The sequence below is a fragment of the Ostrinia nubilalis genome, chromosome 2, assembly GCF_963855985.1.
Source record: "Ostrinia nubilalis chromosome 2, ilOstNubi1.1, whole genome shotgun sequence".
Taxonomy (NCBI): Eukaryota; Metazoa; Arthropoda; class Insecta; order Lepidoptera; family Crambidae; genus Ostrinia; species Ostrinia nubilalis.
In genome coordinates this window covers 15,731,527-15,749,227 of record NC_087089.1, presented here as the reverse complement: position 1 = coordinate 15,749,227, position 17,701 = coordinate 15,731,527, and the positions used below count along the sequence as shown (strand labels likewise).

The following is a 17,701-nucleotide window of genomic DNA, read 5'->3' as shown; positions in this document are numbered from 1 at the left end:
TACCGTATGGTTCATACCAAAATAATATTGTAGATATATTTCTACATGTTTTGGTAAACAAAAAGACTGAGAAAAGAAAGATTAACAGCTGTTGTTAACCAAAAATGGACCATATGTCTAGTGCAGCAAGGATGAAATTACAATGAAGCCTACCCAACGATATTATACTATTGGACTATACTACTTTTTGCTATATCTTCTAATCCGAAACTATATTTTCGTTTAACTCTTGAACATCGAAGTTTCTACCTCTCCTTTGCTATGTTCCTGTATAATATTACTAACTACTATCTTTCCACTATTTATTGCCATAAAGATATTTTTTTCAATATCATTGGCTAAGAAGCTTAAAAGAAATAAACGAATACCACTAAGAAGTACAAACATATAATACAAAATGCCTGCTCAGTACGAATGAAATATCAGGCATTTCAAGTAATTAAAATTAATAAAATTACAGTACATACGGCAGTAAAGATATAAATAAATATCATAAATGTGATTCTACGCACACATAAATAAAATATAAATAACTAAAGTCTACATAGATAAATTACATAATGAAATAACTGTAGCGTATCTCGTAGCATCGTAGTACAGCTACGGATTGCTACGAGTTCGTAACAGCTACGCACACTTCGGTTCGTAGCCTAGCCAATGCTACGGACTACGAATTCTGTAGACGGGTTGGTGAAAGAAGCAACGCAATGAAAAAAGAGTGTTGTCTCTCTCATACGGAATAAAATAGTGCTGGGAAAACTTTAATGTCGTCGAATTTTGTAAAATCAACATATTTTCGACAACACATAACATTGTTATTAAAATCCCATTCTCAACGCTAATTCCTGATATTTTTAATTCTCATGGGAACACACTGGACGAATTTATTAGCACTTTCAATATACACCCTACAGTGTCATTAACTTATCATTACTGACTCAAGTATATTATGAATCATGAATATTGTCAGATTGATCTATTTTTCATTGAGTCTTAACATGATAAGTTTGGGACACTGTATTTTTCACCTTCCTACATTGTATTTACCATATTACTTTTATAAACCCTTATTGTGGCGAATAAAGAAATTGTTAAGACTAGCATTATGTCGTCACTATTGATATTTCGACGTCACAAGCTGCCAAATTGCCTTCAATATTGAATTTGACGTGTTTTTCAGAAATCCATGAAACAACGAAATAAGTCCGTTGTTTAATATGTACCTAAGCCTAGGCGCAGACCGCCGATTTTTAGTTGGCGGATAGTTGATCGGGCTGTTGATCAGTATGGAGATGTATGAAAGTGCGCACATTACACCGATTTGGTATCTGCCGATTCTTCATACGAATCGGGCCCAACTATCGGCCAACTAAAAATCGGTGGTCTGCACCTAGGCTTACATTTATTGTTTTTTAAGCCATGTGTCCATGAATGTACGTATAAATATTACTGGTTTAAAAATAAGCTTGATTCTCCTACGATCTTAATGGAAAATACTGCATGCAACTTAATTTTCGTTCGTTTCAGCCAAATGACGTCCACTGCTGGACAAAGGTCTCCCCCAAGTTGTGGAAACTTAATTTTAGTAAATATTAAATTATTTACTTGTGGACACATAGCTATTGATTCCGTATTTTTGTTTCTTATACCAACAGATGTAATAGTAACTAATCGTACATACTGTGGTTAGCGACATTTTTTTAAATACCAAATATTATTAGACAGCACTCCAATTAATAGATGCACAACAATTTTATAGAACAACCATACGATTGTTAGTTATTACGTAAAATACAACAAATTTTTTTTTTCAATCGATTTAAAACTTTTTTTCTGTACAATATAATAAAAACATAGGCATTTTTTTCGTATACAATTAGATTTTAATAGAAATATGTGATTGCATGCAAATATTAATCGGTTTAACTAGCCCGTGTACTCATTTGATGCACAAATTGTTTTCCTGTGTAATGATTTAATAATCAAGTGTTAAAATATTAAATAGCACTCATCTCTACAAATTATACAGGAATTAAAATGTTAAAACAATAGCGCAGACATAGTAAGAAGCATAGTAATATACCTACCTGTACTAGTGATAATTATTTATTCTACATTAAAAATAAATATATTCTCCGCCTGAATAAATTATACTTATTACTGTTCTGGAGTTGTAGTAGAATACATTTAATTATAAAATATTACATTCGGACATGCGAAGATTAGATTTATTGCAGTAATATAGTACTCAAATATGATGTAGGCAGTCATTAAATTAGGTGTCTTATGCCCGTTTTCACCATCAATCCCTTATTTTTAAGTGACCCCTATGAAAACAAAATTCCTGTTATTTGTTACCATAGAGGCCACTTAAAAATTAGGGATTGATGGTGAAATCGGGCATTAATCTCAATTCAATATTCTAAATAATAACAAGCAATTTCATCATCGTCTATTCTATATTATGTGTGTGTGACAAAGAAAGTTTCGATGTGAAACGACTCTATGAAATGTGATCTCTTGTATTTTGTTGTATTTAATCTTTAGGTAACGTATGACGACTGCGTTGGTTCTGACCACTTTGATTATAATTTTTTGGTGCAATGTGTTGAGAGTCTCTCAACATTACACATGGTGTAGGTATAAAAGTTGCGTTTTCATCACGAACTAATCTTTGACCCCGTATTTTTGTAAATGGTAGAGCATCTAATAAGTTTACTAATGCTGTCCTTTTTCAACAAGAACAAAAGACAGAAACAGCTATAGGTACTTTACTCTTTTTTTGGTACATTAAGTTTCGAAATGTTACAAAATGTTTGAAACTCACCAACGCAGTCGGTTCTCCTTTACGGATCTGCCTTATAGATGTTTTTATATCACTACCGTGCTAACCGTTCTATTGGTGTATTGTGCGACGATTGCGTGTGTCTAAACTTATATTTATATGAGCATTTATATTAGAATAACTCGTGAATGTTCGATCTAATTATATGAATTAAAATAAAATATTTCTGCCGGACCCACGGCACATTATTGCCTTAGATGACTTAGGACTATTTTATTATAAATAAATAATTAAAAGTACTTTATATTGGACATTGTAATCTATATTATTCGAAGCGTAGATATTCTTGTATGACTCATTTTCTGTGTGTTAAATTATTCGATCAATGACAGCAATTAATTGTTAAGTTTAATACATGAGAAGTGTATAGCTCATCTCAAACTACTTTGAAAAACAATCCTGAATGATTTCACTCATATTAGGCGTGACTTTTCCATTCGATGCCTACAAATGTGATTTTAGTCTCTTACGTGCTGTTGCTCTCCCTTACTATAATGGCGCAAGTACACTAGCCTGAAGTGCTAGCCCGTCGCACACCGAAGTATGGGCGACGCACGGATGGGGGAAGGAGAAAGTGACCGAGATGTTGTTCACACTATTACGTCTTGGCCAATTTCCCGAATAGTGTACTTGCGCTATAAGAATAAGCGCAGGACATTACAGAAATCATTAGAGGCTTTCGTACAAAAGATGACGTATTTAGATTGAAAAGAAAAATCAACATCTATTTGCTGTTATTGATTGAAAGTTAAACATCAAACTATTGAAGAGATTGACGTGGTTTAGTAAGGGAGTTATTTCTTGAAGATGTTTTACGCTGATTTTTCGAATACTTATTAAGTGTTGTGTTATTTATTATAAAATCTTATGGAATTTTACAACTGGTGTGATTCGGTGTGTCGAACTGTTTTTTACATCGTTTGGATTGATGTTAAGGAATAATATTAATTAGTGTGATATCCTTTCGAATAGAATTTGGATTATGTATATCTGAAAATCGATTATTATTATTGTTGTATTTAATGCATTTTTCTTGTAAATTTAATCATATCAATATGTTTAAGTATGTTGATGACGCTGCCTGGTTGGTACACTTTGTGAGCGGGACCGGTTCCAGGGAAGTATCGGTGAAAGTTCTTGCTATATTGTAACAAAGAGGTTTATCAAACGATCTCCTTATATAAAACAGTTTTTTAAACTAATTTAGTCCCAGAAAATGCCACTTACCAAACAAAAAGCTGGCATTTAAGTACCAGAAAAACTATTTTTCATACCGATGCAAAAAGCGAAGTGTAATAAGATAGAGAATATTTCGATGGACTAGCATCTGTTTGTAAAGATAAGTATGATATCTGTTTTAAAATATTTTTAAAGCTACGAATCGCTTGCCCCTAGGTCCGGTCCTGTTTGTGAACACCTAAGCAATAAGCATCGATAATTCACTTCGATTTTCTACTTAGATGTTGTTTGTGATGCTCTGTCTATTGTATTAAAATGGCCGATAGCTGAAATACCGACCTAACTGTATACGAGTACCGTAGTACCTATTTATTATCGAACCTAAGACCGATATCGAGAGAGTCTAAACTCTGTAACCACTAGACCAATGATGACACGATTTTAATGTGATCTGAAATGACCTAAAACTTAGCTGGATGAACGAACAATTTGTGAAAAGAATCCGCTTGTGTTAATTCCAACAAAAAGCTGCAAAGATTTAAGGCCTTATTACAAAAAGTGAGAGGCTTTAAGACTAAAACAAATCATTGTATTTTATCGGCCATTTCTATACAATGAAGAGTTGATAATTTTAGTTTTTCTAGTCATTAATTATCGTGATGTTCCTGGCACAAGTTGTGAGATTCGAATTAAATTGTGTTAGAGTTAGTTTCAATACGTTCGTAATTGATGCATTTTGAAAATAAAAAGTGATTGTTTTAGTTGTGCTCGTAGGAAAGAGCTAATTATATTGTTTATGCTATTCTGTTTGAGTAACTCTGACGACGATTTTATGCACGTTTTGAGCATTATATCTCGAGCCGCTGGCGGTTTGAGATTTTTTTTTTTGAGTTACAACATTGCAGTGATTGTATCGATTCAGGATTCGAATTAAAATTAAAAAATTAACGATGAATATTAAAAAATCATGAGAAGTTTGTCAGAGTCATCGCTACTTTCTCTTATTTCTTAAAGTTATAAAACGTTTATTTTGAATGTATTTTGCTCAATTTTATTTAAGTTATTAATTTTTATATTAAGTCCAACTATTCGTAAAAATGTGATGGAATTTAAATGTTTGTTTGAGTGTGAATTATATTTTATGGCAGTGGGACACATCAATAAGTCAGCTGGCAACACATTTCTGGAGCCGTATTCTTTATGCATTCGAGTTTCAATTCACAAAATTGCATAAATCGTTAAGTAATCTCTATACGACTGGTCTCTTTATAAAATTATGCGCACCTATTTGGTGAAAAATAGGCTTTTAAATCCTCATAATATTCACGAATCCTGATTAAATTGTTCATAATTAATCTAAAAGAGATGCCTGTACTGTAATTATAGACTTATTGATGTGTCACCACAGAATAAAGAACCAGTTTTTATCGTCGAGTGTTGGTATAACTTTACTATGGAGGGCGGTGCCCATTGATATTACAATATAATATACGATTCTGATATTTCCTCTCGGTATTTATATTTGAGAATTCAATAAATTATACTGTTACTCATACTTTCTGGATTTTATTTCATAGGTATGCTCCAAAAGGAATAGTGTAGAAGAGACAAAACTACCCTAACATACGTTCTCAAACAAGGTTTAGACATAAGTGAAGATAATGGAGTACCTACGTAAAACAGTCATTGTAAAACATACCGTTTGTACTTTACTAGAATTTTAAAATATTTCCTCGGTTCCCCCTACTAAAGGTCTATTCCACTGATCACCTGTAATATACGATCCTGGCTTTGATCACCCAGGTCATATTATCCTTGGGTGATCAAAGGACACAAATTGTCGCTGGAAGTCCACCTTGATCAACTGGGCGATCAAAGCCAGGTGATCAAAGTGGAATAGACCTTAATATGGTTGTAAAGCCTGGTCCGTGAGCACGTAGAATCCCGTTCAATGACCCCAAGCTACCCATCCCTATCGCTCGCGCGTAATTATGTTGCTGTCGCGACTGTGCGACGGGCGCCCGCAGTGAGTGTGCGAGCATATAAAATAAAACAAACGTCTTACCGCACAACCGCCTTTATTCTTTCCAACGACTGACTTTTCCCTAACAAGTGCATCATTTCGGCCACTCCCGGCCCTTCGCTTAGTCCACTTAACACCGACCGCAATATCTTCATCAACTCCGGAAACTTTATATTGTTGTTCTTAGAAAACTCTCTGAGCTTATCCTTCAAAATGGGTTCTTCAAACACCTCTTGCGTTTCGAGGTATTCAACTAAACGATGTAACAAATCTTTGTCGATATCCATTTGGTTATTTGAAGGAAGAATCCAAAGAAAGCCGAATTTGGAAGACACTAAATCTTCAATCTTTGATATCCTAGCCACAGCCCAATTCAACACAGTTTTTATGTGTTCTTTCTCAATGTCTAAGGTCTGTGAGGGGTAGGTGTGTTTGATCAAATCCTGGAGCTTGGCCACCAATGTTTGGGAGAGCTGGTCGTCTTGTAGTTGCCGCCTGATCTCGAGCCTGTTGCATTCTTGAAGGAGGTCTGGGTTGAGACGACTGGGGTGCGAGGATATCCTGTCGATTTGGAACTGAGAACAAACGAAATAAATATTCACAGACAATTAAATCTCAAAATATTACGTTTCTAGCGTTTCTGGTCGCGAATAAGGCGACCTTAGCCATAAGCATCCCATGCCATTTAAAATTGACAATAAACATTAAAATTCGTTTGGAGTTTAATTTGAATTGGTAAGATTGGGTCTTGATCGATTCGTTGGACTTATGCCCGTTTTCACCATCAATCCCTAATTTTTAAGTGACCCCTATGTAAACAAAATTCCTGTTATTTGTTTTGTAACCATAGAGGTCTCTTAAAAATTAGGGTTTAATGGTGAAAACGGGCATGAGTCGCAAAAATACAGCCCTATCGAGTTACCGGCAGCCGTGACGTCACATCGCCACTTTGGTACGGACGGTGCCGAGTGACGAGGTGCGCCGGTGAGTGCGAAGGAGAGTCACATTCTAGCGAGGTGCGCAATTAAAGTCTATTCCACTTTGATCACCTGGCTTTGATCACCCAGGTGATCAAAGTGGACTCGAAGCGACAATTTGGTGTCCTTTGATCACCCATGGATAAGATGACCTGGGTGATCAAAGTAGACCGCAATGAGGGCTATCGTTTTAGCGCTCACCAGTTAGCGCCACTGTAGAGTAAGGTCCTGTCACTTGCTAGTAGCGAAGACAGTGGCACCAACTGGTGAGCGCGAAAGTGGTAGGAGGACTATCGTATTTTTTTTTGTTGGCTCGCACGGCTTGTGCATTTGCCGGACTATCGTATTTGCACTCATCAAGATGGCGCCACTGTAGAGTAAGGTCCTGTCAATCGCCAGGGGTGCCAACTGTTAAGTATAAAAACGATAGCCCTCATTAGCTCGATCGGGTTGTGAAACTCGATTGATTACAATAATATTGCGTTTACCTCTTCAGCAAGCTCGTCCATTGACTTCAGCCGGACGCCGGCGCCCGGCACGTGGTCGAAACCTCCTCCGGACAGCGTGATGTAGTTCACCAGCGCCAAAGGGAATATCCCTAAAACGTCCGAAATTAACTGAGCTTTGCTCGAAAAACTAAACGATTGGTCACCTTAGATTCTTGTCATGTTATTATTCAATTTCGCTGCTTGTTCTAATTTCATCATTACCACCAAGTAATTTAGCATACACTGCAGGAGCATGACATAACCCTTTAATTTATCAGAGGCAATTAAAAGATTTAATCTTGTAGGTGGGTAGGGAGACCTGATGTTCGCATATTTGTCTCATAGTCGCTTTATACGACCATGAGGGCTTAATTTAAATGTTTAAAGGAGTCATGATAAGGTTAGTATGACCTACCATTATTTCTGTAGTCTTCTACTTTCACGTCACTCTGCCTCTTGCTCAGTTTGGTACCGTCTGCATTCACGATCAAAGGGAGATGCCCAAACTGCGGCGGCGTCCATCCAAATGCTCTGAAAGTTTCATTTAAAATGTTAGTGTATAGGTATTCAAACATACAACATCAAATTAACTTATTATTCGCGTACTACTTACATTATTTTATAAAGTGTCAAAGTATTGTAAATACCCAATTCCGTGGTGGGTAGTTAAATGGAAAGCAAGCTCAGTAACAAATTGTATTTTAATGTTTTAATATGATAAATAATAGACTTTAGTAATATTTGTACCTATTATTTGGTCTTAACTGTTACTGTTTCGGACTTGTAGTGCTGTTTTATGTGGTGTGAAATAAAGACTATCTTAACTATAGTCTGGTCTGTGAGCACGTAGAATTTTGTCCAATGACCCCAAGCTACCCATCCTTATCGCTCGCGCGTAATTATGTTGCTATCGCGCTCGCACACTCACTGCGGGCGCCCGTCGCGACAGCAATATAATTGCGCGCGAGCGATAAGGATGGGTAGCTAGGGGTTATTGGACAAAATTCTAGTGCTCACAGACCGGGCTTTAGGTATCTAATATATATCTAGTACCAGATAGAAAAATACAAACTTATAGATCAGAAGGTGCTTCGTAGTGGATATCTGCCACTCCACGCCTCTTAACACATGTGTGACGTCCATGAGGTGGTCATCCACCACATTGGCGAAGTGATACGTGGGGTAGCCGTCACTCTTCATCAAGACTGGGTCACCTTCGTTCAAGGATACGTCGTACGCTATCCCGCCGAAGATCAGGTCTTCGAATGCTGAGCAGTCTGAAGAAAGCTGGAAATGTATGTAAGTAAAGACATAAGACCACAATGATGTGACTGTATTTAGCTTGACATACCATAGTTGATAAAAAGATGATAAATTCGATCGATCATAGCAAGGCAAAAAATACTATACATGATTGTGTACTAAACTATGCTGTTCCATTTAAGATTTCAAGAAGTATGTAAGTGTTAGATCGCCCAGGGTTTCGTTAATAAACAGTAGATCTTATGTCTAATCAAGTTGGTCACCCCTGGTTTCAACAACAGCCCTTTACAGTCCACTGCTGGACTATGAGCCTCCTCCACTATAGTGGAGGGTTTTGCCATAATCTCCACGCTTGGCAGGCGGGTTGGAGATCGCAGTTTAAAAGACTGATGTTTTTCAGAGAGCGCTGCTGCCCATTCTCTGTTTGATGTGTAGTCCCTAAGTCGCCTCTTACGACACCCGCGGGAAGAAGCCGTGTGGTGACGGCAGAGTAGAATACATTTGTCACCAACCCCTACTCTTCCCACCCCTGGTTTATAGGGTGTAAATATAAAAGCCAGGTAAAACAATTTTGGGTTTATAGTTTACCTTAAATCTAATACAATAAGGAGAGCCAGCCCCGATCTTTTCACTGATGTCCTCTTCAGACAGACTGCGACACCGATTGTCGTACTTTGGTATACGCTGGGATCTCACGGCATCTCTCCTGAGCAAGTTGAGCCGCCGCTCGGTACAGAAGCATTTGTACGCTGAACCATTCTCTAGCAGTTTGGAAATGTGTTCTCTGAAAGATAACATATTTTCAAAATGATTCACATTTCTTGAAAATTCTTCTCAGCTATTGAAAATCAGCTTTACTCAGGTTTTTAGAGTAGGTAATAAAAATTATCACCATCTAAAAAAAGTTTGATGATAGGTAATTAAATTTATTCCTACAAACATGTTTTTATTTTTAACTTGCACTCGTATCTCTTATTATGTCTATAACTTGTGTTTATGTCTAGAAAGTAACTTGTTATTCTAAAATTAATTTATCATAATTATGAATTATATTTACTAGTGATATTTACTGGTATATTGGAAGTCTTTCGCTCTGCACGTACGGACCGTATTTGCCACCGATCCCAGGACCTTCGTGGCACTCAATCCCTGCCCACTTCAGATCTTTCAATAACGCTTTCACCGAGCCTTCCACTTTCCTCGTCTGATCGGTATCTTCGATTCTAAGTATAAACGAACCATTACGAGACTTAGCAAATAAATAATTGTACAAAGCGGTCCTCAGACCACCTAAATGGAGATATCCCGTAGGACTAGGGGCGAATCTCACCCGAGGTACTTTGGTCTTAAAAGTACGACATAAATTCACTATCGACACAGGCAGGACACGATTATTCAAGACAGAATTCATTTTCAGACACTAGCAACTCATATTTACATTGATATCCGGTTATATAAAAAGATTTTCATTTATGAATATGGACTTTGAGGTTAAAATTCACCACAACAATAAACAGCTGATCGCTGATTGTCATAATGACAACTGAGAAGAGGATCTTCAGTGGGTCTAGACAAAGTGCAAATTATAATCGCAAACCAGTCGATAAGTGGTCGAAAAGCCCCTTTTTTGTATGGAGTTTTGACGGATTCGATTTTCGATTCGATCAAAAAGTGCGTTTTGTCTAGGGGGGCTGTTCGAGAACTTCAAAAATTTATTGTTGAATTTTGTGAAATAGACGAATAGAAATAAAAATTCTCATCGATTGAAAATAGTAATAAATAATGAAGAATTTTATTATTTAAAGTGAATCAATAAGAAATAACAAGTTATTTTTTATGTTGATATTTATGTGTTTTCCTCATTATAATTTTTGAACGAACAGCCAATTGTCTATGAAATTTTACTAATGTTGCAAGGAAATAAATTAATCATTATAATAGGCAAAATTTTGTCAAATTAGGAAGTTTGTATAGGTGTACCAGAATCTCATGGCAAATAGGGAAAATAAACTTTGTTGAGAGCAATACTGGGGAAATTGGAATAAACGATCTTGATACTGTTTAATTTTTTACTTTTATGACTTTAGTATTAATGAACATGAAGTAAGAATATACATTTTAGGTAGGTATGTGTATGAAGAATGTTGTTATACATCGGGTTTTTAACATAGGAAAATGTCTTGAAAAAAAAATTAATCGTATTATTACTTTAAGTAACTAATTTTATTATGCATCATACTTTTAACTTATCACTTCATTCAGAACTAGGAAACGATTCTAAGAACTCCACTTGCAATTTCTTGTTCTTCAATAGATGATCAAGATAAAGAGATGAAATCTTTTTCAATTTTCTTTACATGGTCATAACATTTTGACCATTCCTCTGCACCAATTTGTGAGATATATCTGAAAACCCCGATAAAGCAGCTATTAAGAATAATATAAAAAACATAACCCTCCTTGTGTGTGACGTAGTTGGGTAATAAACTAAATGTATCAAAACATTTCAGTCCAACTTACTGTCAACTCGACGACGAGCTTATAATCAAAGATTGACTTTGAATTATGCCTTATTTTACAATTCACATTGAAAACAATATGACTTGCTTGAGCTTTTTCGACTTTTTCACAAAAATAACAAATAGTCAAGAAGAGATTACAAAATTTTTGCAGCGGCTGACAGATGTCATAATTTTCTTTGGCAGGTGACAATTAAACCATAGACAATTGCCATATGAAAAACACACTTTTCCAATATTTTTGTTTGCCATGAGATTCTGGTAGACCTATATAGGTGTACCAGAATCTCATGGCAAATAGGGAAAATAAACTTTGTTGAGAGCAATACTGGGGAAATTGGAATAAACGATCTTGATACTGTTTAATTTTTTACTTTTATGACTTTAGTATTAATGAACATGAAGTAAGAATATACATTTTAGGTAGGTATGTGTATGAAGAATGTTGTTATACATCGGGTTTTTAACATAGGAAAATGTCTTGAAAAAAAATTAATCGTATTATTACTTTAAGTAACTAATTTTATTATGCATCATACTTTTAACTTATCACTTCATTCAGAACTAGGAAACGATTCTAAGAACTCCACTTGCAATTTCTTGTTCTTCAATAGATGATCAAGATAAAGAGATGAAATCTTTTTCAATTTTCTTTACATGGTCATAACATTTTGACCATTCCTCTGCACCAATTTGTGAGATATATCTGAAAACCCCGATAAAGCAGCTATTAAGAATAATATAAAAAACATAACCCTCCTTGTGTGTGACGTAGTTGGGTAATAAACTAAATGTATCAAAACATTTCAGTCCAACTTACTGTCAACTCGACGACGCGCTTATAATCAAAGATTGACTTTGAATTATGCCTTATTTTACAATTCACATTGAAAACAATATGACTTGCTTGAGCTTTTTCGACTTTTTCACAAAAATAACAAATAGTCAAGAAGAGATTACAAAATTTTTGCAGCGGCTGACAGATGTCATAATTTTCTTTGGCAGGTGACAATTAAACCATAGACAATTGCCATATGAAAAACACACTTTTCCAATATTTTTGTTTGCCATGAGATTCTGGTAGACCTATAATTCAACTGGTCAATATCACGAAACATGGTGATGATTATGTTGGATATGAGCGTCCTAAAATTATTAAATCACATCACCAAAATATCATGACGGACCGACTAAACCAGCCATATAAAAATAACAATATAAAAAGTTACTGGTGCATTGCATTATTTCTAAAATAAATTTTAAACTTGTTTTTTAAACGTGTGTTTACGTGTCTTTAAAAACATGTTTTTCTCCTTTTGTTTGTTCAATCTTTACTTTTAATTTGATCTTTTTTTTTTATCCACATTTGCATTCTTCTTAACTTGTTCAAACAACTGTCTCCCATAATTGTTGATCTTTTATATATTTTTTACTATTATCACAAAGCTAAAGCGTTTTTTTTTGTTTGTTTATTGAATTGTAAAAGTATTTTTGTGTTGGATACTCCATTTATTGAGGGAGGCAGAAAGCTTCACGTTACAAGCATTAGAAGCGGAGCAACTCAGCAAAAACAGAAAAATTATGCAAATTTTTTAAGCGTACCATGTCGCGGCTAGCGAGTGAAGATTAAAAATAGGGTATTTTTTTTCATAACGCGTGCAATAAACATTGTCTATGATTGTTATTTCACTTTGGTACTGATGTCGAAATAACAGTGAAAGTTATTAGAAATAATAAAATCTTTACGAAAATGGTGAGTAATCATTGCCAAACACGCATTTAAATCGTTTAAAATAGATTGGATTAATAAATTACGGCTGTGTCACATAGTAAATTACGTTATTAAAGTGACAGCTAAGCAGTGTGCGAGGTTATGACGTTCCTGCGTTTTCTTTCAGAATAAATTAAAATCGTCACAGAGGGACAAAGTGAAGAAATTCGTCGCGTTCACACAGACGAGTGAGACCACGGCGATATACTGCTTGTCTCAAAATGATTGGAAATTAGATCTGGCCAGCGACAATTATTTCCAAAACCCTGAGGCATACTACAAGGACCCTGTAAAAGCGTCCGTCGACAGAAAAAAGTTAGATCAATTATTTAATAAGTACAGAGACCAGCAGGAGGCAGATAAGATTACAGTGGATGGGGTAATGAAGTTCTTAGAAGATTTAAATCTTAGTCCAGAATCAATTTTAGTTTTGATAATAGCGTGGAAATGTAAAGCTGCAGTGCAATGCGAGTTTACTAAAGATGAGTTCTCGATGGGTTTGCTGGAGCTGGGAGCGGATAGCATAGAAAAATTGAAAGCGAAACTACCAACGTTGGAGTCTGAAATAAAGGATACTAACAAATTCAAAGACTTCTATCATTTTACGTTCAACTATGCTAAGAACCCTGGGCAGAAGGGTTTAGAACTGGATATGGCAATAGCCTATTGGAATATTGTGCTCCGTGGGAGGTTTAAATTTTTGGATGCCTGGTGCAAGTTTCTCACGGTTAGTACACAATATAGCTAAATTTAGAAGATCTTTATCCATAAAAAATATAATACTAAAGTTTTGTCTAGTGTAAACAAATGCTAAAAATACTTATTGGTCTTATTTACCCATTAAATGCTTATTAAAATTTTTCCCTCCAATTTGTAGTCTTGTCATATCAACACACCTAGCACTAGTTTGCCATTTGCCATTTCAATTTTTCAATATAGAGCATAATTTTAATAGCAGTAATAAAGTCCTACTTGTACAAAATTATTGCTCTTTACCCATTATACTTGGGTTTGATTCAAAATAAAAACTGACTAACTCGTCCATCACTATAAATTTCAGGAGCATCATAAGAGATCAATACCAAAAGACACCTGGAATCTGCTACTGGATTTTGCCACCCAGATTGATGATGGCATGAGCAATTACGATGCCGAAGGTGCATGGCCCGTACTCATTGATGACTTCGTCGAATGGTGCCAGAAACAAGGCCTCACGGCAGATGCGGTTAAAGCACTCGAGCCAGCGTCCGGCTAGCTGACAATCATAGGCTTTGAGCACTATGACGAAGACCTTTTGTACGCTGGCATAGAAGCCATTACGCCTGAAGGTGGCTTCTTGAAAAAGATTAAAGCGTGCATCATCTTTATTGTGTCTCGTTTGGTGCTCTATAGTCTAGAGCTGTGTACAGTCGAGTGGCTCATCGTTCTCATACTGTTGGAGTTGTGTAGCTGACTGGATTGTGACGTGTTATACTGAGTTAGATAATAACTGCCGCAGAAGCCTATAGTTTTTAGATAAGTCAGTCTTGAGTTTACTTTACTGTATAGAGCTCTTGCACTATTCGTCCGATATGAAAAATTTTCGTGTAGACTCTTGTTGATCCAGTTTGTACCTCTTCCAGGGTAACATTAATGGGATAATGGTTCCTCAATGGTAACAAAGTCCTCGTAAGAGATAGTTAAATGTTTTTTCAAATTTTTCAAAGTTCTCTTACGTTATAGAATAGTATGCCGTCAAGTAAATTAAGCTGTAAATATGTATATACACATTAATGATATTACTTTTTTTAGTATTAAAGCTTAGAATTTTTTTCTGTTTGAATTTTAACAGCAGCTACAATACAGATTATTTTAAAAAGCAAAATAATGTGAGCATCCAATCATATAAATAAATAGATCAAAGTCAAACAAGATAAAGATTTGGTATAAATTATTTTATTTGCTAATTAATTATGTTTAGCAGGAGTTTTGTTTAACATTTTAAATAAATCAGATGTGCAATTTAGATTTGATCATAATAAAGGTGCAATTTTAATTAATTGTTGCAATTATTTACGAAATTCCTGCTATATGTATAAGCCTACTTCAGGCAATGTTTAAGATTTTTAGATTATGGCCTGTTGAATTGTTCAAAAATAACGTAAATATATTTACGATTCGAGAATATAAAGTTTCAACATTTCTTAATACTTACTATTTTCAAGAGTACTGTTAGCATGGTCTGTGATTTCTGATCTATAGGTATTACAAGCTTTTGTCTTGTAAAAGAACAACTTACCATAAGACTATTTAATACTTTTAAAGTGTTTATTTAATACTTGCCCTTCAACTGTGAGTTACAATCATATTAATCATAATATTCATTTGTTTAATTAGTTTTAAAAGAAATTATTTGTCAATAAAACTAAAACAGTGTGTCTATTCATTTTAACAATATTCTCATTAATTTTCATTGTAGAAGTTTCTAGGGGAAGTGATTTTGCTTCTAGGATGTCATTGACTTAAAATCGTAATTAAAAGTGTTTGGTACTTAGTTTTAATGTACAAAAGATGAAATTGATGTATTTGAGTATTAAATTACATTAAATTGTTAAATAAAATATTTTTGTTTTTATACCCCATGCTCCCATGCATCTCGAGGACCAATCACAAGGTGGTGGAGAGTGGAGATGAGATGAAGTTATGCTAAGAAAGAAGCGATGATACAATAGTATTATTTCTAAGTGATTACCGGATTTACCGGTCAGGTATTTATTATTCACCCGGAGCACGAATAAACGTTCTCGCCCCACTCTACGTAGGAAACTCGTGTTGTGTGTACGGTCGAGTCATTCGTGCTCAGGGTACAAACAACTGTACCCGAGTATACTTCTGCAAAATGGTTGATTTGATGGAAATCAGCAGTCCGAAGTCTGGAATGTATGTTGCATGCTGTCCATTCCGGATATTCAAATTCACACGATTTTTGTATTTCAAAACGTATAAAAGTTTTTTTTTTTTCAGTGATATCTATCAATTTTAACACCTTTGCCATGCCTTTGCCTATAAAAAAATATTTTGACAATTGCTTTGACATTGACATTTGACAGATTTACGCCAAGAAAAATTGCATTTTTTTTGTCCCAGCAGCAGCAGATAAATCTAGGAATAATCTAATAAATAACAAAAATGGCAGTCCGTTTAGGAGGTGTGTTGAAAGAATTGAGGATTCATTTGTGTCAGACAAGCGCACAATCTGCTGGCGTGAGGTATATTGTTTACTTCTGATTACATAAACACAGGTCTAACCTCTATCTTCCTTTTGTAAAGTGATTCTTTTCTTGCAGGGAATTCATCCAGAAGAATTATGTGAACTTAAAAAAGGATAACCCTACCTTCCCTATACTCATTCGTGAGTGCAGTGGCGTGCAACCACGAGTTTGGGCCCGCTATGGTTAGTACTTTTTTCTCTGATTAATTTACTCTAAGTTCGAAGTTTTCTGATGATTATCAACGAGAATTAATGAATATTAATTCTAACCCCCCTTTTATAATATGAAGAGATTTTTGATACATTAATTTATCCAAATTTTATAAAGTGTAGTAGATATAAAATTTACCTACACTGCTAATCTTTTATATCTTTTTTTAAGCTAATTGTAGTAGTTAGTTAATAAAAATATACCCACTTTACAGAAAAGGGCCATGAAGTGTACATGTCTCTCTGTGATTTGAATGGTGATCAGGTGTTTGCTGTCATCAAGTCGCTCGTTAAAATTTAATTTGCACTTGAGTGAGAATCAATTTAGACTACTTACCCTCTGTTTAATAAGTTACATGTGTGTTGAACATTAGTTTCAAGTGATATTAGCATCAAGGCACCAAGGGGGTGGAACTTAATTTTATAAAGTCATAATATTTAATTATTATTATTTTCATTAATAATCTATTTCACAAGTAAGCATCTAATACTTTAATGTGTATGTTGCATACTCATTAATTATTCAGTTCAGTATTTATCATGTATTTTAAAGGTATTTATTTCACTAATGACAAGTATTATGGTAGGTAGTCAAGTTGATATAGGTGTAAAGTTGATCAGTTTAATTATGATATAGTAAATTTGTATGTTTTTCTAATAGGTTTTGTTAATAATTGCAGAAAAAGGAGTGGAACGGAGTGCACCTCTCACCAACCTAACAGCTTCTGATGTAATGTCCACCATCAAACAATTAGCAAAGTGAAATTCTGATTATTTAAATGGTTATGTACATAATATAGCATATAGATTATGTTGATTTATTATTTCAAGTAAATATCAGTTGGATATTTTAACTTTAACAGACTTTCATTTAGTAGATTTTATGGTTGAATTCATGAGCTAGGTAAAATAGGTTTAAAATAAGGATTCTAGCCAATCTAGGTGATAAAATAAACAAATTAAATGATGATATAAATAATTTATTATGATTAATCATCTAAAACCTAACAGACTTTGTAAAAAATAACAACAGTTAAAACTCTCTAAAACTACTGGCACTATGATCATTGCATTACATAGATCAATTGCTACAAAGTATTAACTATTGTACATAACTACAAAACTATGTTTCTTTATTACAAATTCCTTTACAGTATTTGGAGGCAGTTAACCCAC

The 17,701-nt window shown here is 34.7% G+C and overlaps 3 protein-coding genes across 3 annotated transcripts; 2 read left to right on the top strand and 1 right to left on the bottom strand.

Annotated features, from left to right (window-relative positions):
* Positions 1-6,050: 6,050 nt before the first annotated feature.
* LOC135086998 (nondiscriminating glutamyl-tRNA synthetase EARS2, mitochondrial) lies at positions 6,051-10,291 on the bottom strand. The gene is made up of 6 exons (XM_063981858.1): positions 9,846-10,291; positions 9,364-9,559; positions 8,585-8,799; positions 7,928-8,043; positions 7,513-7,622; positions 6,051-6,622 (listed from the first exon to the last, which is right to left on the bottom strand). The coding sequence occupies exons 1-6, from the start codon at positions 10,184-10,186 to the stop codon at positions 6,086-6,088; spliced, it is 1,515 nt and encodes a 504-aa protein (XP_063837928.1). The 5' UTR covers positions 10,187-10,291; the 3' UTR covers positions 6,051-6,085.
* Positions 10,292-12,952: 2,661 nt separating this feature from the next.
* On the top strand, positions 12,953-15,665 carry LOC135085242 (DCN1-like protein 1). The gene is made up of 3 exons (XM_063979998.1): positions 12,953-13,047; positions 13,193-13,792; positions 14,126-15,665. The coding sequence occupies exons 1-3, from the start codon at positions 13,045-13,047 to the stop codon at positions 14,318-14,320; spliced, it is 798 nt and encodes a 265-aa protein (XP_063836068.1). The 5' UTR covers positions 12,953-13,044; the 3' UTR covers positions 14,321-15,665.
* A 482-nt stretch (positions 15,666-16,147) lies between these two features.
* Positions 16,148-17,385, top strand: LOC135086991 (NADH dehydrogenase [ubiquinone] 1 alpha subcomplex subunit 2). The gene is made up of 3 exons (XM_063981847.1): positions 16,148-16,313; positions 16,392-16,498; positions 17,206-17,385. The coding sequence occupies exons 1-3, from the start codon at positions 16,234-16,236 to the stop codon at positions 17,286-17,288; spliced, it is 270 nt and encodes an 89-aa protein (XP_063837917.1). The 5' UTR covers positions 16,148-16,233; the 3' UTR covers positions 17,289-17,385.
* The last annotated feature ends 316 nt before the right edge of the window (positions 17,386-17,701 follow it).

Bases quoted from the DNA above. Each gene is read 5' to 3' on its own strand.
- LOC135086998 (XM_063981858.1), bottom strand. From the start codon at position 10,186: ATGAATTCTGTCTTGAATAATCGTGTCCTGCCTGTGTCGATAGTGAAT. The intron at 9,560-9,845 runs GTAAATATCACT...GTTATCTTTCAG, and splicing joins GAAAGACTTCCAATATACCA to AGAACACATTTCCAAACTGC. The intron at 7,623-7,927 runs GTAGGTCATACT...CGGACGTTTTAG, and splicing joins AGAAGACTACAGAAATAATG to GGATATTCCCTTTGGCGCTG.
- LOC135085242 (XM_063979998.1), top strand. The intron at 13,793-14,125 runs GTTAGTACACAA...TATAAATTTCAG, and splicing joins CCTGGTGCAAGTTTCTCACG to GAGCATCATAAGAGATCAAT.
- LOC135086991 (XM_063981847.1), top strand. From the start codon at position 16,234: ATGGCAGTCCGTTTAGGAGGTGTGTTGAAAGAATTGAGGATTCATTTG. The intron at 16,314-16,391 runs GTATATTGTTTA...CTTTTCTTGCAG, and splicing joins GCACAATCTGCTGGCGTGAG to GGAATTCATCCAGAAGAATT. The intron at 16,499-17,205 runs GTTAGTACTTTT...TAATAATTGCAG, and splicing joins ACGAGTTTGGGCCCGCTATG to AAAAAGGAGTGGAACGGAGT.